Source organism: Aspergillus welwitschiae, assembly GCF_003344945.1.
Source record: "Aspergillus welwitschiae strain CBS 139.54b unplaced genomic scaffold BDQ94scaffold_17, whole genome shotgun sequence".
NCBI classification, from domain to species: Eukaryota; Fungi; Ascomycota; class Eurotiomycetes; order Eurotiales; family Aspergillaceae; genus Aspergillus; species Aspergillus welwitschiae.
In genome coordinates, this window is record NW_020798711.1 from 620 (window position 1) to 23,770 (window position 23,151).

At 47.4% G+C, this 23,151-nt stretch overlaps 5 protein-coding genes and 1 non-coding gene across 6 annotated transcripts; 4 read left to right on the plus strand and 2 right to left on the minus strand.

Annotated features, from left to right (window-relative positions):
- Window positions 1-2,807: 2,807 nt before the first annotated feature.
- On the plus strand, window positions 2,808-4,544 carry BDQ94DRAFT_178917 (cytochrome P450; the record flags this gene model as incomplete). The annotated part of the gene is made up of 3 exons (XM_026773240.1): window positions 2,808-2,855; window positions 2,908-4,020; window positions 4,083-4,544. The coding sequence occupies 3 exons, from the start codon at window positions 2,808-2,810 to the stop codon at window positions 4,413-4,415; spliced, it is 1,494 nt and encodes a 497-aa protein (XP_026625883.1). The 3' UTR covers window positions 4,416-4,544.
- Window positions 4,545-4,779: 235 nt separating this feature from the next.
- BDQ94DRAFT_35411 (Zn(II)2Cys6 transcription factor domain-containing protein) lies at window positions 4,780-6,360 on the minus strand. The gene has a single exon (XM_026775568.1). The coding sequence runs from the start codon at window positions 6,305-6,307 to the stop codon at window positions 5,180-5,182; it is 1,128 nt and encodes a 375-aa protein (XP_026625884.1). The 5' UTR covers window positions 6,308-6,360; the 3' UTR covers window positions 4,780-5,179.
- Window positions 6,361-6,804: 444 nt separating this feature from the next.
- On the plus strand, window positions 6,805-7,943 carry BDQ94DRAFT_178919 (RTA1 domain-containing protein; the record flags this gene model as incomplete). Its single annotated transcript, XM_026773241.1, has 3 exons — window positions 6,805-7,112; window positions 7,179-7,427; window positions 7,498-7,943. The coding sequence occupies exons 1-3, from the start codon at window positions 6,947-6,949 to the stop codon at window positions 7,941-7,943; spliced, it is 861 nt and encodes a 286-aa protein (XP_026625885.1). The 5' UTR covers window positions 6,805-6,946.
- Window positions 7,944-8,324: 381 nt separating this feature from the next.
- On the minus strand, window positions 8,325-9,725 carry BDQ94DRAFT_170562 (pyridoxal phosphate-dependent decarboxylase family protein; the record flags this gene model as incomplete). The annotated part of the gene is made up of 1 exon (XM_026771510.1): window positions 8,325-9,725. One exon carries the CDS (start codon window positions 9,723-9,725, stop codon window positions 8,325-8,327), a length of 1,401 nt encoding a protein of 466 aa, XP_026625886.1.
- Window positions 9,726-10,700: 975 nt separating this feature from the next.
- On the plus strand, window positions 10,701-10,771 carry BDQ94DRAFT_t154. Its single transcript has one exon. It is a non-coding gene; the product is annotated as a tRNA-Gly (tRNA).
- A 1,204-nt stretch (window positions 10,772-11,975) lies between these two features.
- Window positions 11,976-20,700, plus strand: BDQ94DRAFT_178921 (uncharacterized protein; the record flags this gene model as incomplete). Its single annotated transcript, XM_026773242.1, has 23 exons — window positions 11,976-12,197; window positions 12,250-12,280; window positions 12,514-12,578; window positions 12,648-12,752; window positions 12,810-12,903; window positions 12,949-13,274; window positions 13,323-13,380; window positions 13,428-13,521; window positions 13,575-13,762; window positions 13,816-13,875; window positions 13,926-14,249; window positions 14,845-15,143; window positions 15,241-15,900; window positions 15,944-15,979; window positions 16,068-16,281; window positions 16,339-16,637; window positions 16,697-17,844; window positions 17,897-18,110; window positions 18,243-18,443; window positions 18,513-18,710; window positions 18,769-19,278; window positions 19,343-19,845; window positions 19,905-20,700. The coding sequence occupies 23 exons, from the start codon at window positions 11,976-11,978 to the stop codon at window positions 20,698-20,700; spliced, it is 6,645 nt and encodes a 2,214-aa protein (XP_026625887.1).
- Between the last annotated feature and the right edge of the window lie 2,451 nt (window positions 20,701-23,151).

Here is a 23,151-nt window from a genome sequence, read left to right on the forward strand (position 1 = left end):
AATCATACGTCAACTTAGACATACTACGTCTAGTATAAATCTCTATAAGTCTCGAGTATACAATACCTAGTACCACTGAGGGAGGTTACACTATCATTAGCATTGCTTGCCTGGCCATCGCCCCTGTTCTAAGTAGTTCATATAGATAAGACTAATGATTAGTGTGCTGCACACTTTTAACAACCAAGTTTTCTACATTGAGTTCAGTATGTGACTAAAAAGGCTAATTAGCTACCATGGCGTAACGGGTCATTCCGAAATTTCCAGATATAGTGGCAGATATTGTAGAAGCCTAATCACAAAAGACAAAATTGCTAAAAGAATTAGTGTGGTCTGTACAACCGGGAGATGCCGTGCGATCTAGAGTCAGAGCTTGTCTTACCTTCAATGCCTTCGTGGCTGGCTCAGCTCAGATCACCCCAGAGAATCCCAGAGATATAATAGTAGGTGTCATCCCATGCCTCTTACAATTCTCAACCCACACAATAACGTCAAATATTGACTGGTCGCCCGCCAATCTGCCTCCTACACCTCGAGAGATGTCAATAACCATTCACTCGCAGGTGGTTGAGCTTGATTGCTTAATACCTAGAGTCGTTGACATTGAACGCGAAGGTATCTATTACAGACACTTTTATTTGGTAGACGATTTGCTAATGCATGACATCAGATGAAGATGTCGAACAATTTATTCCCTGGGTCTTCCAACACACGGATCTCATGGACTGGGACTGCACACAGGACTGGCCAGAAGAGGAACCTCTCTTCAAGAACTTGTTTGCTTCACTAGTCGACTATATAGAGGAGCAAGGACATGGGAATATGATTTCAGAGATCTTGTGCAAGGAAACGGGCATATCGAATATCCTGAAACCCAGCGAGACAATCACATTGCCCCGAAAAAGCTGGAGAGTCAGTAAACGATCATCTCATATGAATTTCATCTACTCGCAAAGCCATATGTTTGCCGACTTGATGCGGAATATCTATTATAGGCTTGATGATGTGGATGAAGAAGCCCCGAGGCTTGGGTAAGTGACAAATCCATTGTGGATGGTTATCTCAGCATGATGGTAACATGTTTCTAGCGTCATACCATTCCCACGTGATGTGAGATACGCAGTGGGCAGGGTACAATATGCTGCCCGACTAGAGGGTAATGTTCACGTTGGGACACGAGCTGATTTTATACCAATAATCTCTTTTACTGGGGTATGTATATTAGCCACTGCTTGGGAAAAGGCTGCAATCTAATGGTATACAGTGGTACGAGGGACAAACTTGGAATGAAATATTGACGGACACAATTTGCACTATGCTGGGACATCTGACTATGAACCTAAGAATAAGTCCGCATGGCGGTGTTCAAAGTCAGGAGGTCTTTGTTGTTGGTTTCCATGGGCCGTATCTTCACATATGTCGTGGATTCTTCTCGCGAGATCTTATTGCTAGAGTGCATCTATATGGATGCTCAGATGAGGAAGAGTTTGATCTGGAGTTCACGCGGGGTTATAACCTATATTTGAAAGAAGATTGGCTTGAGGCTATACGTGCGTTGACCAGACTGCTTAGGTATCTTCTTAGTGGCAAAGCAATGGTTGCAGCAGTGCACAGAAAGCCGTAGGATGGATGGGGGTGATTAGCATCATTTACATAGATTGGCTAATTTAAAGGATCAAGCTGCAACTAATCGATCTAAGTCTGCACTAGACAGCGTTGCACATCCGCGCTTGGATTCTCTCGCATATTCTCTGGCATCTTTCAAGCTATTCGGGGCTATTCCCCACTAAACAGAAGCAATAGAAGGGGTGTTGCAACTTCAACGGTATTGCATTACCGCTTCGCCCCAGACTTATACCATACTATGCAAATAATGTCCCGACACGCCAATTTTCGGCTCGCGTGTGTATTTGCCAGCTGATGATTTTCCCCAAATAGTAGCATGTTAAACATCACTTCACTGCCATACCGACCCGAACAGCACGACTACTTAAGAACGACGGAGAGCACGGCACGCGTTCATCTACTTTGGTTTGTCACCAGACTATCGATCGGTAACTCCTCCTGCCTAGGTGCAGCTCTTTATTCCCGTATTTGACGCCATACATACCTGGCAAAGTCTCTTCTTTCTTTGTGGTGATGCGACCTCGGATATTAAGTGCGAGGAGAAACGACGACGCTTGTACTGCATATGCCGACCGGAATAATTGAGAGCGAGAGGCAGTGCAATGATGGTCTGACGATGGCGGAATTTCTCGAGTAAGTAAGACAATTACTTACTGTAATCTTTATTCCATATCTGATTGTTCATTGAAAGTAACCGAATCTACTAGCGAGCACAACTGCGAGATCTCATAATGCTTGTGGGCCTCCTGGCCCGCCCGGGTGTAAGATGTGGAACACCGTCTAGACGTCCCAGGACATACTAAGCATAAGCACTAGTAAGTATTTGAGCTGTCACTTACTCTCGGCTGTTCGCTAAACATGAAGGCTGCCTGCCATCCAATCAGTGATCGTCTATCTGAAATGCAGAAATAAACTAGTCCTACCTGAGTACGTATTAATGATGCAGGCGATCCTCTCCAATGAACGTCAGCGTGGACATCTGCACAAGGCTGTTCATGCATGCTGGACTAGTACACCGCCCAGTCGCATTGCCTTGCCCCCATTCTTGATACTTTAAAGGGCTCCCATTCGACCCCCGCTAACAGAGGGAAAGTTGCCGTTGTCAGATGTCCAGCAGGGATCAACCGCATTTAAAGAAACCCTCCACCCATCATGATCCACTCAGCTCCCCATCCGTCACAATGGCGCTCAACGTTACTACATACGCGACCATCGTGACAGTCCTGCTGGTACGATATTCTCTCGGCGTTCTCATTAGTACTGCTACCTAATTCGTTCCAGCTGCCTGTTCTCCTAGCAATAAAACGGCTCTACTTCCATCCTCTCTCCCGCTACGATGGCCCACGGCTCTGGGCGCTGACGCGACTCCCTTACATGCTCGCCTTTCGGTCGGGTCGGCTTGCTCACGACATCAAAAGATTCCACGATATTTATGGCGATACTGTTCGTGTGGGCCCGGATGAGGTGTCTTTCTTGGATCCCGATTGCATAAAAGACATATACAGCCGTCGTCCCAATAACCCACATTACAAGGCGCTACCCAAGGATCCAATCCGCCAAAAGCCTCCACAACCTGGACAGCCTGGCGACATTCTTGATGTGGAAGACGATGACCACTCGCGTATTCGAAAAGCATATGCCCCCGCGTTTGGTACACAGGCCCTAAACGCCCAAAAGCCACTGGTAACGTCATATGTCTGCAAAATGGTCGCCCAGTTGAAGTCCCGGGCCAATAGCACGGACCCATCTAAGAGAATAGTTGACCTTCAGCGTTGGGTCACGTACTGCACGTTCGACATCATCTGCTCACTGAGCTTCGGTGAAGACTTTGGCTGCCTGGACAATGATAATTACCACGAATGGGTCGGGATGGTAGTCAACTCTGTGAAAGGCAAAGTGCAGATTGCGGCTTTCCGCTTTTATCCATGGCTCTTCAACTACCTAGTCAAGAGTTTACCCAAATCCGCCCAATTGATGGTAAAAAGGCATCAGGCCATGACTAATGAGAAGGTCCAAAAGCGCCTACATACAGCAGTAGACCGACCGGATTTCTTCTCATACCTTCTCAAATCGAAGAACGAGCTCACAGAGCCCGAGATGGAGATTAACGCGGCTACCTTTATCTTCGCAGGAAGCCATACACTTCAATCCTCTCTCACGGGGATCCTGTTCCACTTACTCAAGAACCCTGAAGCCCTTGCCCGGGTAGCAGAAGAGGTTCGGAGTAGTTTCCCTGATGAGGAGGATCTGGATGCGAATAAGCTATCGAAACTGCCACTCTTGGACGCAGCCATTAAGGAGGGTATACGGCTAACCGCGCCTGTGCCGTTGGGAATAACGAGACTTGTACCCAGGGGAGGACATACCGTGTGTGGACAATATTTTCCCGAGGGTGTAAGTGTACATGACGCTTCCGAGAATCGTTCAGGCACAAGGCTAATGGAACAACTATACAGAGCAAAGTAGCATACAATTCATGGGCTGCGGGCGTGTCTCCCCGAAACTTTGCCGACCCTACCAAGTTCCATTTGGAGCGTTGGCTGAACCCCGATGAGGGTCGCTTCGCAAACGACCGGCGCTCTGCTATACAACCATTCTTGCAGGGGCCGCGGGACTGTATTGGTCAGAATTTGGCACGGTTGGAGATGTCGCTCGTAATAGGATACCTGATTTATCACTTCGACTTCGTGTTGCCGAATGGACGAGAGGCTCTCGGTGAATGGGAAGATCAAGAGACCTATGCTGTTTGGATGAAGTCGCCCCTTATGGTGGAGTTGGTTGCACGTTGATTTATCTCAAGACAAAGAACAGGGGCGGATTGGAAAGTATAGAGCTCAAAACGCACAAAGGGGTCTACAGCTCATCGTGGTCTAAGGGTATCTAAATCTCACCTAGATTCGAAGATTTCATTCACCAGGACGAGCTCAAAATATCTTTTCTAAATGGAGAGTCTCTTGATTAAAAGCTTTGATAGTTATTCTAAGTAGCTCAATAGCCCAATGCACCCTGGCGTCCTTAGAAAGGTCAAAGATGGTTGATAAGTAGAGTATGATATTAACTGAGTTCGATTAGTTTTACATATTCTTAGATCACGATGAGCTTGAGACATTTGAGATAGATAGATAATTTCCTGATCAAGAGTATTTAGAAGTACCCCGACTATCCTATTCACCCTAATTCACCTGAAACTCCCAAGTCAATCCTGAAATGGTGGAAGAATCCGTTGCAGTATCGAGGGAGTGGGGTTGAGTTGTACACGCCCCCTCGACCATGTTGAGGTGTTTAGACCACGTTGAGCTTCAACCCAAACAAGCCCGAGCCATTGATGAGTAAGGCTGAGTCTCTGAGTCCATGAACACCGTTGGAAGAAAGGCCGCAGCGCCAGTAACATTCTCTTCTCACGCTTGACGCTTGATCTAGTTTGCATATGTAGATGCGGCAGAGACTCTCAGCAAGCATGCCTCGGGTTGTTTTCCAGGTTCTATAGCACGCGACCGTGAAAGACACTTCAATTAGATCTTCCTATGAAGATGGACTGAATGACTGAGCTTTATCACTCCCGGGTGATAGCTTTCCGTGCCCATACAAGCTCTGGCCCATAATCCGGTCCCGAACGATACAAAGCAATGTTCACCAAAAACGCACCCCACCCATCCAACCACCAATTCTCAGCCATCAGTTCCAGTGCAACACCATAATGAGCGAGTACCACCAGTGCCGTGGGATGATTTGCCTGCAACAAATCCAGGTACTTTACACTGACCACGGCAGGCCACCTCATCATAATGGAGGGAACCGGATTTGCCACACTGATTGCCTGTTGCAGCAGGTCAAGGAACTTTTGAACGGATTCTTCAATCACTAAGCTCTCGCTATCATAGCAGTCCGGCCGAGAAGACCGTCTCATATTGTCATAAATGTCCGATATGCGAGCATATAACTCCTGCGCACGCGTTGTCTTTGATTCCTCACGTGGCTGCTCGCCGAGTTTCAGTAAATCTCGCATACCGCCCGCTTCAATCCATGGGCGAGCCTGTCCCACTATTGAAGCTACACCCCGAATTAACATGAAAACCTCAAGAACAGCCGACAGGCGCAGAGCTCCTGGGTCGGCCTTTGGTCCGTGCGCAGCAAACGAGAACATAACGACGAAGCAGGAGAATGCAAACAAAGCATGGCAGTTTCCTGAAGTTACATTATTTAGAAGAGGCTTACACAGAGATAGCGAAATGTTGTTGTGCGTCATGGCGGCCTCGGTGTACTTGTGTCTTCTCTCGACGGGGCCATGGTGACTTAGGTGAAGTGCGGATAAAGCCAATAGACTGTGCATTAAAAACGGATGCGATAGAGCCTCCTGTGGGACAAACTCCCGCAGAACCTTCTCTGTGGATTTGTCGTGTACCAGTGTCCGCACGGTCGCCACGTGCCAGTGGTTCAAGAGATCCAAGTCCAACAGTGGGAGTTGGAAGCCGTCACTTCTCGGAATGAGATCGACGCGGGTACCGGAGGCAGCAAAGCTGTGATGCGATATTTGGGGTGTGATTTGGCCCTCAAATGAACATCTGATGTGCTTCTTATGGCAGGAGCCGCAAATAGGCCGAAACTCGTCACATTTTATCCGACGATGTTTGCACTGGGCACAGCCGTGATGGGATTTAGTGTGAGACCGTCGAGAGGGCATGCCATTCACCTTATCTCCCTAGACCATGCAGATAACAACCGTCGCTCTGAGCCGATATGGTGCGCTGTTGGAGGCGAGGCGAATTCTGGGGAAATCCCAGCGTCTCGGCGTGTGGGACCTGAGGCAGCAAATTTAACCCGTAAACTATCCTGTTTACGGAATGGTTTTCGAAATTGGCCTCGGAACCAATTCTTCGCGGCTAATCAGCAACTGTTGTTGGTTCCACTCTTCGATTCTTGTTCTCTGGGCTGTTCTTTCGGAAGGTGAACAATTTGCATAACCACGGCAGCCCAGCAACAATCGTCGATACGCCTAGATCACTGGCTAATAAGGATGCACCATTTCGAGTTCAGTCTTATCTTAATGACTAAGCGTATCGCCTAGAGACATTATGCTCGAATTGAGGACACGTCCAGTGGGACCTGAGGGCCTCTGCTATCTCTTGGATAGCGTTTCTCTTTCTCAAAAGGGCATAGTTTTCGAATGAAATGATTATGCCTAGATCATATTCGATACCCGAGACGATGCCTTTTAAAGCTGGCCTGCCCATGCCCCAGACTTCTCCGCGCTTGAACTGTAGTCTTGCCGAAAGGAAACTTTTAGAGAAATCAAGGGAGAGGAGACTTAAAGCTGCACACAATGGGGGTTGCAATTCGTTCAGGCTTTGAATATTACTATTACTACCCCTCTCTAGCAGCGGCGGTGATATTCATCATCTGTTTCCTGCTAACCACGCTCTTGCACACGTTCCAGCTCGTCCGGACGAAAACATGGTTCTTTATACCGTTCCTTATCGGGGGCTACTGTGAGTCAAGATGAAGATTATACAAAATATTGGGCACTTATTTCTAATGTGTTTGTTTCACTGCAGTTGAATTTGTAGGCTACTGCGCCCGTGCCGTCTCTGCCAATCAATCCCCCAATTGGACCATGGGCCCTTTCCTGATCAACTCGCTCCTTCCTCTGGTTGCACCTGCGCTCTTTGCGGCTAGTATATATATGGAATTGGGGAGATTGATCATCGTTCTTCATGCTCAACAACACAGCCTCATTCGAGTGAAATGGTTGACCAAGATCTTCGTCACCGGTGATGTTCTATCATTTCTGCTTCAAGCTGGAGGTAAGGAGCACTTGCAGTTGCCGAGAAATCGCTACAAACTCATGCTAAATCCTCAATCTTCCACTTGCAGGGGCTGGTCTCATGGGTAGTCACTCTAAAAGCGGTACTGAAACCGGGTCGCATATCATTGTTGGCGGTCTCGTCGTCCAGATTGTTTTCTTCGGTTTCTTCATCATAACCACCGCAATTTTCCACCATCGCATGCTACAAAGTCCGACACCATACTCCCTTGAAATAAACTGGAAAAAGCTCATCTGGGTATTGTACTCAGCTAGCGTGCTCATTCTTGTGCGGTCGATTTACCGTCTTATCGAGTATATCGAAGGGTTTGGGGGATATTTGCTTTCTCATGAGGTGTACCTCTATGTATTTGACGCGTTGCTTATGTTTGCGGTCATGCTGATATTCCATGTCGTTCACCCGAGCGAGCTCAATGCTTGGTTGAAGTCGGGCGGGCTAGTTAGCAAAGGGTTTCGGTTCGAAAGGCTGAACGGGAATGCGATACCCATTAGCTGAGACTGTATTTATCATATACCCCTTTGTTATGATCTACTTGCTTCGCTGTCGAAATTTACTATGATTCTATTCCATCCAGGGTTCGTGTGGTAAGCCAGGCTTTTTTACGGTCCACAATGGCACAGCAAGAACTGTATTCATTCGGTGCTGCTGCATATAACGCATTAACTCTCAAGTCAAATAATCTCGGTTACATGCGTTCAACTAAGAGTCAGCTGATCAGAGCAACCTTGAAGCAGTCAGACTCAAATGCGACAATCGTTACGCAAACCACACCCACTCATCCCTCCCTTCAACTTGTGTTACGCCATTTCTGCTTGAGACAACGAAACGACTCTGGTTACAGTGGAATGATACTTATATTTCTCAGCATTCTTTATTTCATTCTGTCATTTCTTTGCTGACAAGTCGTGCACTTTTATCCAAAGCGTTGATAACATCGCGGATGTCGTTATCTGTGGTCTGTGGGTTGATGGTACACATTTGAAGGCAGACAACCCCGCGAATACGAGTGGTGAACACGACTGCGATATTCTGAGTCGCCAGTCTCTTGGAGACAAGACTGTTGATATCGTCGATAGCTTCTGCACTCATTCCAGGCGGATTGAAGCGGAAGTTGATAACAGCCATGCTACTAGGTGTGACGATTTCCCATTCGCTGAGCTTGCTCACTTCAGTCTCAACGAGATCGGAGAGTTCAAACCCGCGCAGGATCATCCGGTCAATCATGTTTGTCCCGAGGATGTGTAAAGAAAACCAGAGCCTCATATGACGAGCTGGTCGTGTCAACTCGATCCCAAAGTTAAAAGGATTCTCAATATATCCGTCTTCGACATCACGCAAGAAGTGCGCGGTTGTGGCGAAGCTCTCCCTTGGACGGAACCTTTTTTTGAAAAGGACAACACTACAGCCATAGGTTTGGAAGAGCCACTTGTGAGGATCCCAAGCGATGCTGTCAGCGCGGCCTATACCTTTCAGAAGGTCCTTGCGCGATTCGCAAAAAGCAACTGATCCTCCATAAGCAGCGTCGACGTGCATCCACATTCTGTACTCTGCTGCTATATCTGCGATTGCATCAAGGGGATCAATACTCCCAGTATTGGTTGAGCCGCAGGTTGCAATTACCACATACGGCTTCAAGCCGTTTTCAATATCCTGAATGATAGCCTGGCGAAGACTCCCCAGATCCATTTGGAACTCCGCATTGCAGCGCACGGTCCTTATCTGGTGCTTTAGCAGGCCCGTTATACGGAGTGCTTTAGCTACACAGAAGTGCGTCTCCTCGGCGATATATGCTGTTGCTCTTGTGCGCATGTCATCTTCCACAAGCTGATCCCGTGCAACAGTCAATGCAGTCAGGCAAGCAAGGGAAGCACCGGACACGAACTGTCCCCCTGCTGATGGGGGCAGTTCGAACTTTTCAGCTACCCAGCGAATGATAGATTCTTCTACCGCGCAGATACCGGAACCCGACTCCGAGCTCCCTGCATAATTGTTGAAGGCGGTTGAAATAACATCTCCTAGCCACGATAAAGGAGAGGCTGCCGAGGGTACAAAGGCGAAGAATCTTGGGTGGTTGACGCTGTAGCGAAAAGAGAGGATATCTTCGAATTCTTGCACAACATCTTCCAATGATCGCCCTTGCTCCGGAGGAGAAGACTTCAACAACTTGACCAGCTGCTCCTTTGTTGGACGTTTGACTAGGGCTGCTTGATCGCATAGAAGTTTGTCCCCGACAATTTCTGAAAGCCCTTGGAGTGTATCTCGCACGATTTCGTCCATGGCGTAGATAGTGAAGGGCCACTAAGACTGTATGTGGCAAACTCTAAGAATAAGTGTAGCCCAGTATCCATATAGTAAGTGCGCTATGCAATTTTTGATGATGAATATCATCAGGACCCCCAGGAGCGAGACATTTTTGAATATATAGTGTGCTACGATTCCAGGGGCAATTCATCCATAAGATATGCAGAGGAGCTAATGCGAGCAGCCGTATCCGGAGAGTCATGGGTGTCCACCAGCACATTCCACCCGTCATCTGGGATTGCCTATCACCTGCAGGGCATTTTACATTTTTAGTGCTGGCCAAAGCATAGTAGTCAACCTCTCGCTGTTAGCTTGGGGAAACGTAACAAGGATTGTTGGTTAAGGTTCGGCGAGATGTCCGGCTATCAAGGTTCTTCTTAACATAACCTGGTCATGAGTCATGCTTTGTAAGGCTACCGGCAGGCTTTCAGGACATTACGTAGATTATCTAGGATAAACAGTCTATTTCAACCGCGAGCCAGTCACTGACTGTAAACGTCCTTGTTGAACGGTGCCTGAACATGCTCGGAGGCTGATAGAGTGCCGTATCCGCTTCTTGTCCCTCTCAACTCATTGTCCAGAGCGTCGGAGATTTCTATTCCGTTTTCTATAGGAATACCTTTATTTGGCAACACACTTAGTATTTCCTTGTTGGGAGCTGACTTGCATAATTTGGGTGCAAACGATGGTTGGTGTAACACTTGGGGTACCACCCCTTGCAATAAAACATGTCACTAGCCTTTGTGCTGGAAATGATGAGCGCAATATGCCATTAGGTATCTGAGACTCCGGCACAACACAAGCTTGGAAGGATGTGTATACATCAGGTGAGATGGTCAAGATTATGCCATGATGATGTGTGCAGGGGATGACGATCGTCGTCGTGGATTTGGCTGCATCTCATATTATGAGGATATATTTCAAAAAATGAAAACTCTTTTCAATCAAGTAGCATCATTGGTCTAGTGGTAGAATTCATCGTTGCCATCGATGAGGCCCGTGTTCGATTCACGGATGATGCAATGTGATTTATCTTTTTGTTCTTTTTCACCTTTTACCTACCCGGCTTACTAGACAGCACCAATTTGGTCATCTTCTTTTTTCTTGGCCTTCCTATCTAATCATCATTTGTGTTTCTATCCACAGGGCTGTTTACTAGTCCCGTCTACTGTATATAAGAAATAGCTTTTTTCTGCACTACTATCAATAACCACACTCTTTTGCTACCGGGTAATGGGGATACCCTCATTTTCTGCCCCATTCACTTCGCCATTCTAAGGCTACACCGGTTCGAAGTTACTGATCCCTAGCATACAAAGAAGCTGGCCTGTGTAACATTCCACATCCTCAGCGCAAGGGCTAGGATACACAGTTTGACTCGTTGACACTGGTCATGCCATGAACAAGAATGGTGATCTGAGAACGCGGTCAGAAACCCATAATGCGTAAGACTGAAATTTAGAGAGAACCGGCATTCATTTCCGAGGATCGTAAAAGTTTAGTACGCGCTCGGTCGGTTGGACTGGATGACTTGATAAATTTGAATGGTTCGTTATCTTCAAGGACATCATTAGATTAATTGCCCTTGCGATGCAGCGAACATCGCAAAGATCACTGACTACATGAAGTGAGGATTCGTTGTTGGGACAAAGCCAAGGCAAGATCCATATTGGTTGTTCAACATCATATTCAACTGCTCAGCATGACGCCAGCCAGGCGCATACATCTGCAGAAACGGCGCGCCATGTGGTAATATAACCTGAGCATATACACATGACGACAGTAGCACTCGGAGTTGCGCCAAGTAGCCAGAGCTGCTCATCATGATATTGATACTACGCCCTGAAATACTAATCAGAGGACGGCTACAACGTGTCTTTCTTTCCGATCGGCGTTTTGTAGAATATGGAAATACCTGCTGATGTGAATACTTTCAATACAAATTAACTACCGCAATGCAATACAACTTATCAGATTGAAGTGGGGTCTTTCGAGACTTCAACATCTTTCATCAGATAAGATAGAAAGTAAGCTGTCCATGAAATGGATGGAAGATGGACTTTACTCCCGTCTTTTGGCTTTTAGCTGATGCTGGGATGATGGGCGCTGACGTTCCCACCACTGTCCCACACTCTTATCCCCTCAAATTTCCCCACTCTCCTTCACACCACTGCTCCTCCAAAGTTCCCTCTTGATATGAAACAGAATAAGTAGGTCTGAGCTACAATGTCCAACGATAAGGAGAGCTCTCACGCTACCGATGCTCACCTTTCAACTCATGATGCACAAGGCCCTGGCGTAACACCTGAAATTGGAAGTCCAGGTGTCAAGCGGATCGAGGCTCTTTCATCTCACCTACATATTCTCGACCGTGTGTTCCTTTTCTGTGGAATCTTCCTCATTGCCTACGTCTACGGCCTCGATGGCCTATTGCGGGGCACTTATCAGGTTGGCCTCCATCAGCATATTTACTGAACTATCAATGCTCATGGCTACCTAGCCGTACGCAACGGCGTCATATGGGTTACATAGTGTGTTATCGAGTGTCGATATCCTAAGAGCAGTTATTGCAGCAGCAGCGCAGGTTTGTGGCCTTTTTGTCTCCCAATTCAGCAACTAATCTGCTTTGTTTCACAGCCAACTGCAGCTAAGATCGCCGATGTTTTTGGGAGAGTGGAATTGATCTTAGTCTCAATATTCTTCTATACTCTTGGTATTGAGTTCAATGCATCTCAAGCTTGTTATGTTCTAACCACCTAGTTAGGCACTATAGTTGAGGCGTCCTCGAGTACGGTCGAGCAGTTTGCTGCGGGCGCTGTGCTGTACCAGGTGAGATTTGAGTCCGATTTCGCTTTTCAGATGCTGCTACATTTGGACTAACGTTGTGATGAACGATAGATTGGATACACGGCTATTATCCTACTGGTCGAGGTTTTGGTTGCGGACGTCACATCGCTTCGCTCTCGGCTGCTGTTCTCATATATTCCAACACTTCCATTTTTGGTAAGGTGGACAGATTCGGATGATATATGTTTGCTGGATCTCATCTGACGCTGATAGATCAACACTTGGATTAGTGGAAACATAACTGGGGCTGTTTTGGGAGTGACTACATGGCGCTGGGGAATCGGCATGTTTGCAATAATCTATCCAAGTAGGAAAATGGCCCCTGAATCAGATAATTGCTGACGATCTCTAGTCTGCACGCTCCCTCTTCTCATGGTACTTTATATTGTGTACCACAGGGCCAAAAAGGATGGTACAGTAGATCATATCGCAAGCTCCTTTCGGACTTTGGGTGTTCGTCGCCTGGCGATTGAGTTGTTTTGGCAGTTGGACGTGATTGGCATTATCTTGATGATCGCTTTCCTTGCCATGATTCTGGTACCTCTCACGATAGCTGGCGGCCTGGATTCCCAGTGGAAGAAAGCAAAGATTATCGTCCCTCTCGTTTTGGGGCTGTGTTGCATTCCGGCATGGGTTGTTTGGGAGAGAGCTTGCACGCATCCCATGGTCCCATTCAAGGTAGGAATTCAGCACATTGTTGGTGCTATAATACTAACGCATGTATAGCTACTAAAGGATAGAGCAGTCTGGGGTGCCTTGGGGATAGCTGTTATGCTAAACACTGGTAAGCAGGAACATGTCCTTCTGATGCCGTTTCTAAACGAGGTGCAGCATGGGCTCTTCAGAGTGAATATCTCTACACTGTCCTCATTGTTAGCTTTGGCGAGAGTATTACAAGCGCAACGAGGATCAGGTCCCTTTACAGGTAAGCTACAAGGAATTCGGTAATTGTACAGACGTTGACCCCATTCTTCACAGCTTTGCCAGCGTCCTCACCGGTTCCATTCTAGGTATCGTAGTATTCAAGGTCAGGCGTCTCAAGCCATTCATTGTTGGAGGTACATTGTTGTTCATGGTGGCCTACGGAATCCTGATCTATTACCGCGGAGGGCCCACATCATCCAATCATTCGGGAATAATTGGCGGCCAAATTCTTCTGGGTATTGGTAGGTCCAGACGCATCAGCTCTAAATGATCGAAACTGACTAGGGTCTTCCAGCTGGAGGATTGTTTCCCTACCCTGCGCAGGCCAGCATTCAGGCTGCCACCAAGCATGAGCGTGAGTTAGTTCCAATACTTTTCTCAGAAGTTATTTCTGACTTTGGAAAGACCTGGCTGTCGTCACAGGTTTATTCCTAGCCTGCTACAATATTGGCACTGCAGTAGGAGGAAGCATTTCTGGCGCGGTCTGGACCCAGATTCTCCCCGGAGAGCTAAACAGTAGACTCGGCAACGCCACATTGGCCACTCAAGCGTTTAAGGATCCATTCACATTCAGTGCTACTTACCCAATTGGGACCCCGGATCGTGATGCCGTGGTGGCTGCCTACAAGCATACACAAAGGCTGCTGTGCATTACCGGCATTTGCTTGACCGTGCCGCTGGTTGCATTTTCTCTCTGCACCCGCAACTTGGTTCTGACGAAAGAGCAAAGTTTCGCAAATGCCGAAGAGGATAGTGCTGAAGCTTGATCATCTATGACAACATACTAGTGCGGGGTCATAGATGGTAATTTCGGGATTATAGCAGGAAACTGTGGTTTGCTTAGAAGCGTAGTGCTTATTGATGATATCCGGTTATTGAGATATGATATGATGTGATATCTTGGAAATTCACCACATTGTCATAAGTTACTATCACAGAGTAATTGTACAGAACTAGAGACTGAACAGTTTGCACTACTGGAACATAATTCAATATAGGATGGTTTAGTTCGCTGGATTACAGGTTCGCGACTTGGTTAGTCAGCCACCTTCCATGGAAACTTCGCCAAAAGTTGCTGTGATCTGTGAGCAACAACCACCACATACGCGCACATTTGGTCTTGTACCAGCAAACTACAAGAGAATTTGTCTCATGTGGGTGATGTCAAGCTTAAGCATTACATCTCAACAGAAATTGAATATACTGCTACTTCAAGTGACATTCATATCAAAGAGATGGCCTCATCACAACCCCTCTCAGTGTGTTGAGTAATCGATGGTCTTCTGCCCTATCTTCAGTTCTACTTGAGATCAAATCATAAAAGATTCACTGATCATGTCCGCTAATTTTGATGCCATTTGGGAGGACCTTCTTGCGGATTTGAAGACACTTCCTGCTATCTCGTTTGATGGGTTTGCGCGCCGAATTCATTTCCGAGCTCGTTGGCATGGAGATTTCGACAGCCTGAGGAAGTACATTGGCACTGACCAACCGTACCCTGCTAATGATGAAAGCCATGACCAGGTGCTTGATGGCATGTATACCGGGGAAGATTTCAGAAGGCTTGGGAATTGGTTCCTTGCTGCCGAATTCATTAGCATCGATGATGATGGCTTGTGGCAGGTAGCTGAGGCAGCGCAACTTGCAGCGGTCTGTTCATTACTTCATTATGGCCCTGAAATACTTCAGCAATAGCTAACCGTGAGCTCATTAACCTCAGTTCCTTTTTTATCCTATATTTACTCCAGAAGTACTCCGGGGCCTCATGTCGATGTGTCTTGCCGAGCATCTCAACACTAAATTCAAAAGCAATGGCCATCCTAGCCTCATGGAGCTAGCAAATACTACCGGGTTCGCGGACTACTTTATCAACAGAATACAAACCAAGTCTTTCATTATCAACCTTGCCTTAACTGAACCCACAAGGTCAGATCATTTGTTTAGCATCTCAGTCCTTCTCGTTGCGGACTATCTAAAATACAAAACTGCATGGCTTGATATATGGAGACTCCTCTCAAAAGACAGACCAAGCTTCAAAGCACTACATGCTTGGTCTCTTGTGACATGGGATGAGCAGGCACAGCGCGATGAAGTAAAGATAGACAACATCGTGAAGAACTGTGGTATAGCCGCGACGATGGCATATTGTTCTGTGCTAGGCTCGCTGTCAACTTTCGACGCACTAGTCATCTTCTACAAAGCAGTAACGGCTGCGATTGATACAGACTCGTCTCCAGAGCTTCGCCCGTACCTCGATAGCATCCAAGCAAGTATGAAGAGGCTGATTGACGAAGCCGCTATCATCAACGAATTTGTAAGCTACTCTGAGAAGCTCTACACGACCTTCTACCACAACATGTCCGAGAAGTGGCGCGATGGTGTACGCACCGCGTGGAGAGAACGTAATACTGGTGCTCTTACAGACTGGGTCAACAAGGGTTAGGCTCGCCCGTCCCGGCGTACTTTCATGTGGGCACTATGAAACATGAAGCCAAAATTAACATTAATAATATAGCTACATCCTCGACTTATATTGAACCAAATCAGCCTTGGTCTGAACCAACCCCGCCTTGGCCAGTGGTATCACAATCCAGTCTTTTATGTGGGACGGATCTGAATCTTTCTCAAGGTAAATCAAAACAGATAAAGGGTGTTACGAACAATAATCGATTCCTTGTGTCCGCAAAGCCGCCGCGATATAGCCACGAGGGGTATGGAACCGTAACTTCCAAGTCTCTGAAAGTGTGCTCGGTCGGATTCAGTAAGCTCCGCATCATTAACATATTTTGCCCCTCCTAAGTAAACGATGTAATGACAGACGGCGAAAAGCCCTTCACAACTCCATCGCAAGTATTTTACACTACCACTGGACTTCGAGCGGTAGATCCAGATTCTGCCAAAACGAGTTGTCCACTCGCTCAGATTGGACCATTGAGAAGGGGACATGTTATCTATCGCCTGACCGGCAATCCCGATGACTATATGTACGATGCTGTGGAAATGAGGTCTATAGAAGTGGGCCATGAATCGGAGCAGACCGTGTACAGCGTGTCGCTGTGGGCAGGCGAGCAATCGCATCACGCGAACGGTTACCTTCTTGCCATCAATAACCCCAATGTAAGTTCAACCCGGATCTTATTACCATCTTTGATTTGTACTTATAGATTATTCATTAGAGAGCTGTCGAATCCACGGCCCGTGCCCTTCGTGCCCTTCCTCCAAAGAAGCGACTCTCACTTCTTGCATCATTTCACGAGCTCAGTTCGACGTTCACGAAGAATGACATTCAAGCTATCCACGAGCGACTGAACTTTGAACTCTTTGGTAGTTATGGGAAGAGAGAGGAAGACCCAATAACACGGTCCGAGATCTTCCCGGCCCTTGTCTCTCCAAGTGACCAGCTAAAGGCGATGAAATATAGCCCTCGGCAGCTACCCAATGGCGTCCCTCTGGACAGGGTAGAGAGGAGGTTCTCGCTACACGCAAAGGGAGACGGTAGTTTGCCTTCAGCATACAAGCTTCCTGAGATTAGCGTCATAGATGGCTGCATTCTTGTAGATGGAGAGCCCCAGATGAGATGCAAGTTGAATCAGCATAGGAGGACGCTCCAATGGACGCGCAAAGTCCAAGAAAATGTGTTCGAACACGGAGTTCTGTCCATCTACTACCATGGACTATCGGGTAAGGGTGTGGTACTCATTACTGCCACAGATGCACCACAGAACTGCTTCAAGCAGGACATCCAAGCATTCGAAGCATTGCCAACAAGTGTAGCAGAAGATACCCAACTGCTTCATTCCAGGCAGCAGACAGGCGAAAGGGGCAGCGACGATGAAGGGGAATATATACCTCTTATCACAGTCTCGATGCAATACGACAAGAGCACATGGGCCCCGGGTGAACCTTTAGACAAGCCCAAAGATCCTATGTCCGGTATGGACGTGCAATGGGGCTTTTTGTACCCACCTGATGGATCTCAGACCACAGCAACGAGGATACCTATTCTTGATGATCTTCGAGACCAACTCAATGAGAAATATAATCGGAAATTCGACAGGCTTTATGATAGCTGGGAAATAGTGCTAGATGACGGCAGGATCAGGGCAACCGTGGAATTCAATCTTGCAAGCGTCGTGCCATTTATCTCCGATGCCGGGATGGACGTCAACACTCTGAATGTGAATTTCAAGTCCCAGTTGGGGATCGATATCACGCTTCCCGTTCTTTTCCAGTCATTCTACATCGACTACGATGTTGACCTCCGTACGGTAAAGGGCGCCATCTTCGACTACAACCCTCTGATGCGTGACACGAAAGGAGATAGGTGGGTAGCTATCAGTGACATTGGGGTCATTCTTTGTGCTCATATATTACAGGCGATTCATTTGTGGGATTTCAGACATCGATGATTCCGAAATATATGATATGCGATTGAGGGCCTCTAAAGCCTATGCGGACTGTGCGGATTTGACTGCGCCGACCGCATTCACTTCGGTCCTGCAACCAGCGGAAATGACAGATCAGTTGCATCTGTTACAAGAGCCTACGGTTGACGAGCTTCTTGCACCCCCTGGCTATGATGAGGTTGCAGTAAGTTACAATTGCCTATAACTAAGTAGAGCGAGTGACTTCAATAACTGACCACGTATCGCGGTACAGATCCATAATATGTCTCAAGTGCTCATTAAATCAATGATGTTCTACCACATGGATGACGATCAGCGTGAAGACTTGACCGGGCAGAGCAAGCCCAAAGATCTACCTTTGAGTTTAGGGGCGAACCTGCCGACAGACCTGCAGAAATTCTTTCGAGAAAAGTACGCACCCGCATTCCTATGTCAGTCTGTAATGCGCTACGAGAAATATGAAGATAATTTCACAGATCAGGAAAAGAAGAACATGCGATATTGGTGGGACGGAAATGTGAGCGTTAAGCGACATAGCAAATCCCTGATGAATATGTGGAAGCTAACCGTGCTTTCTGTCATGTAGGGCGACAAATGCCTTGCAAAGTCGAAGGAGTATGCCGAAATCAACCGCCGGGCTTCTGTTGAAGCCGTTAGCCAATTCAATGCGGATGTACTTGACAAATATTTCGACGACAACCCGAAAGAATGGGCCTGCACTCTTTATGCCGCTTTGAAGGACAAAGGTCGAATGTTGACATATCTAGCACATCCTATGCAGGGCGTAAGTAAGACCATTACACTTATATCGGGAGCCTTTATTAATGCGACGTTTCGTTCAGAACGTCAATGTGATCAACCGCGAGTGCTGTATCCTTGACGCGTTGGCACCATCGGAGGGATTAGCCGACCAGTGGTTCGAATATTTCGTTGGCTTTGCCAGTGAGCGTCATCTTCACTATCCATACATTGACCCGGATGAAGAACTGGCTGGTCAATGGCTACATGATTCCATGAGGGATCTTATTCAACGTGTTCTTGAGGGAGATCCTTCCGTCGACGAAGATGTGCGCAAGGGCCTGGAAAAGGACATAGAGGAGTTTGAAAAGGCGAATGGACTCGACCAGACTGCAACTGCCGAGGCCAGGGCCAGCAATATCGTGGAGAAGGGGGCGATATTTTTCGCAGAAGCGAAAAAGTGGCTGACCGCAGTCGGAAAAGGTCTTGCGGTTGCCTTGCAGGGCACGAGGCTGTTTCAATTGGCGGATGCCAGTTTTGAACAGGTGACGAAAGCTATCGGGGACAGCTTGCCAGGGATTAAAAAGCTGAAACCGCTCGCTACGATAGGCATGGTATGTCGTGGAGTCTTGCTCTGCGATTGTATCGGGCATGGTAAAGCTGATCGAAGTTCACTAGGTTGCGTTTTATGTATTTCAACTTGCGTCGAGTCTCTATGGGCTGATCACGGATTGGAATAGCATGGAGGATGCTAAGAAAGCAGTGGTAATATTGGAGATGATACAGACCGTTGTGAGCGGCATTGGTCAGGCTCGTGATGCCTGGAACAAGTACAAAAACAGGGATACTGCCACGACTCCAGAGGACGCCTTAGATACCGCGGCTCTAGACCAGGGAGTTGAAAAATCTGTTGCAAAAAGTGGAGGCGGCCTTGCTGAGATGTCCGACGAAGTCAATGGCGAAGGCACATTCAACGAGATTGTTGGCGACCACTTGCTCCCAGAAGGCCCAGCTACCGAGACCAACACTGCAGAAGGGTGGAACGACGGCAGGGATACGCCGCCAGAGAATGTCCCGGCCGGTGGAGAGGAAGTGGTGGGAAAGTGGAATGTATCGGGAAATGCCGTCAAGATCCTCAACGCTTTCTTGGGTATTGGATTAGTTATCGCAATGACCTTCAGGTCGGTTCCCTCTGTTCACTCCGCTGGGTACTTGTCTGGAATCCACTAACAAGGCACAGTTTGGTGCAGGATTGGGACAAATTGACAACGGGAGGAAAGATCATTAACACGATCGCTCTGCTTTCGCAAACACTCACGGTGATTTTGGACATCGTCGAAGTGGGCTCATCCATTGGACTGTATACAGTCACAGGGGTATTCGCCACAGTACTGCCCGTACTCGGGGCTGTGCTCGCCGTTCTTGGCGTTGTAATGATGCTCATCAACCTGTTCGTGAACTTGTTTGGTGGCTCTCCACCTCCCGACCCGGTGCAGGAGTTCATCGACCATGTAGCCAAAGGCCTAGTCGGGGGATTTGAAAACGCGCCGCCGCCGAAACTCGACTATACCATCCCCAGCGTCATCTACGAATCCGGCGAAGTGACCGGCATCACCATCAAGGGCGAAAACACAACGAACGATGAGATCAGCATCCCTAATGCCCGGATTGTTGTGAACAGCGGCAGCGACGACGTCTGTCTGTTCTCTACGGATGATTTCGAACTGGTGGAGGATACAGACACCGACAAGGATTCGGATAAACATCTCTATGTAACTCCGAACAGCACAGCCGAGGGGACATTGTCCAGTAGTGTTCTGGGCGACGAGACAGAGTACCACGAGTTTGATCTAGTGGTCGGTGGGAATAAGAAGGATACGGAGAACAGTTTGCACAAACTGATTTTGCAGGCCAAGGAGAGCTTCACAGCGGTATGGACGGGGCGAATCAACAAGAGCGGTCGGAGCGTGGTCGAGATCAATGAGAAGTCGGACCTTGACAAATGCCATGTTCAGTATACGGTGTTCAGGGTTTAACAGCCCGAATCCGCTATACTTGCCTGTTTCAGCCAACAGATTGATCTTAATATTGATATGGTGTGCTTTTTAGCCAACAGAATGAAACACGGATGGCTTTGATACCGGCACGGGGTTATCCTTGCGATCGTATTCGCCAGTGCCTTGAAACTGATAATTAAAAATCCCTCAGGAATAATTGGATGCTTTGAACATACTGCATCTCGGTAGTAAGACACAGGCCTCTTGTCCGTGGAAGTGATGCGACCGTGATGGAGTGGATGGAATAGAACCATCTAGAGCCAGTTAGTTCGGTTGGGCAGTTAGTAGATAGTTAACTAGATACTACTAGTAGTAGTCAGTCAGTCAGGTGCTGCCGGTCGGGCGGGCCAGAAACTTCGTAGTAGTTAGCGTCCGGTCGGACAAGGCGAGCGAAGAAGAAGGAAAAATCAGGGCGAGAGCGTGATCAACAGGGGGTGAGGCAGCTGCTAGTCTAAGCATTCATCACATCAACACCACCGCCATCACCACCACCAACACACGTCGCCTGATCGGGGCGCGTAGATAGTAGTCCTCCCAGCATCGTTCATACGATTCTCAATTAATTAATTATTCTTGAAGATCATCATCATCAGGACTAAATAGTAGTCGTCATCAATTGATCATCCCTTTCCAACAATGATGTGAAAGAAAACGGTCGCATGCCATTGACGGGTTACACAGAAATGCCAGGACTGAGAGGAATTGAGGGCGGGGGGAAGGGAAGCAGCATGTGCGATGTAGCGATGTAGCAACCTGTTACGAAACAAGAAAGAAAGTAAACTAAGCAAGAGGCCCGGGCGCGGCGGAAATATCCCCGTGACAGGAAACATTCTGCTTGGCGTGGTGGGTGGTGCCGATTTGCCGCTGGGTTTTGAGTTTCACTTAGGAGTATACCACAGTCATCAATTTGTTTTGTATGGTTCCATCTAATCAGCGGGTGATTGATTGATTCATGGGATTGATTGATTGGATTCGAGGTGATGAGTTTACGTTCCGTTCCGTTATCCGGATTATCGTCGACCAACTAATCTACCACTCTTCGTGAGTTCGGACCTGAATTGATCGGCAGGCAAGCATTGCTGCTCGGTACCAAGTAATCCTGATACTCAGATGGGCTAGTATACATTTTTTTTCCATTGTGGTTCTTTTTCATCCTGGAAATGACTGAATTGAGTGAAAGGACAGATCCTTGGCAGATATCGTGGTACATCATCGTGCCTCGTCATCAATCATCATGAAGAAAGGATTATGGAATGAGGAGATTGACCGATTTTTGGCTATATACGTGTACACTTTGGTGGTGTGGAATGACGATCGCAGAGCAAATTTGGCCAGGCGGTGTATGTGTATGATGGGTGTGGTATAGTCATATGTTGGGATGTAGTTACGGTGTGTGTGTGTGTGTGTGTGTGTGTGTATCCATCACATCTAGACCTCAAACTAAGAAATCAAGCCAGAAAAAGAATCGGAGAATTATTAAAGTTTCAGCCCGGACATCACCAGCGGAAAGTTCTCCTTCAGCTGCCATGGTACAGAGCTTGGACGGGAAGGGGAGAATAATGGATGGGGGGTGAACCCGATGGCCACTCTTTCCGGTCGGGATCCCGTGTTGCAACAACACCTCGCATTCCTCATTGACTAAGTGTAAGTGAAGGGGGGGTGGTTGGGGGTTGGAAGAATTACGTACAACTTGGGTCGAAGTCTGATGATCTCGACTGATCTATGGAAGTAAATATGATAATGATAATGGTAATTGCAATGGCGAAATCTATCAACCCAACGCGCCGATTTAACCGAGTAGTTCACTATCATGAGAAATATCGGTGGTGGTGGTGGTGGTTGGGTGTGAGTAATGAGTAAACTAGTAAGAGTGTTGGGTAAACGAGAAAAAGTTTTTTCCTTCTAGACTACCGTCGACTTAGACTTGGACCTTCTATGCGTGATTTGATAAGGGTGGCGTTGCTTGTTGCTTTCCCGTTTTTCGCACGGACTAAACCCGAAGCAGAGCAGCTAACCACGTTCTAGTCCTCTGCAATCGCCCGTCGGATCCAAAGTGCCGTTCGGGCTTGATTATTTTTGGAATGGGGCCTGGGTGATTTTGCTGTTCGCATGATCAGCAAGAAAAAAAAAAAAAAAAAGGAAAAATCGGATGGGACAACAAAATAGCGCAAGTCAGGAACAAGGAGTCATAGAGTACGTAGTCGACAAGAGAAAAAAAAGTTATATAAACTCCCTTCTGGTACCGTCGATTTGCAACTTGGAATCATCATCATCATCCAACAAAGCAAAGCAAAGCAAGCTAGCTTCTTTTCCTTCTCTCTACATCATCGCATTCCAAAACCTCCACACAACTCAAGTCTATATACCGCAGACTTCCTCTTACAACCAATTACAACCCAATAATCCACATTCCTCAAAACCACCTTCAAA

Excerpts from the sequence above, each read along its gene's own strand:
- BDQ94DRAFT_35411 (XM_026775568.1), bottom strand. The coding sequence starts at position 6,307 with ATGCCCTCTCGACGGTCTCACACTAAATCCCATCACGGCTGTGCCCAG.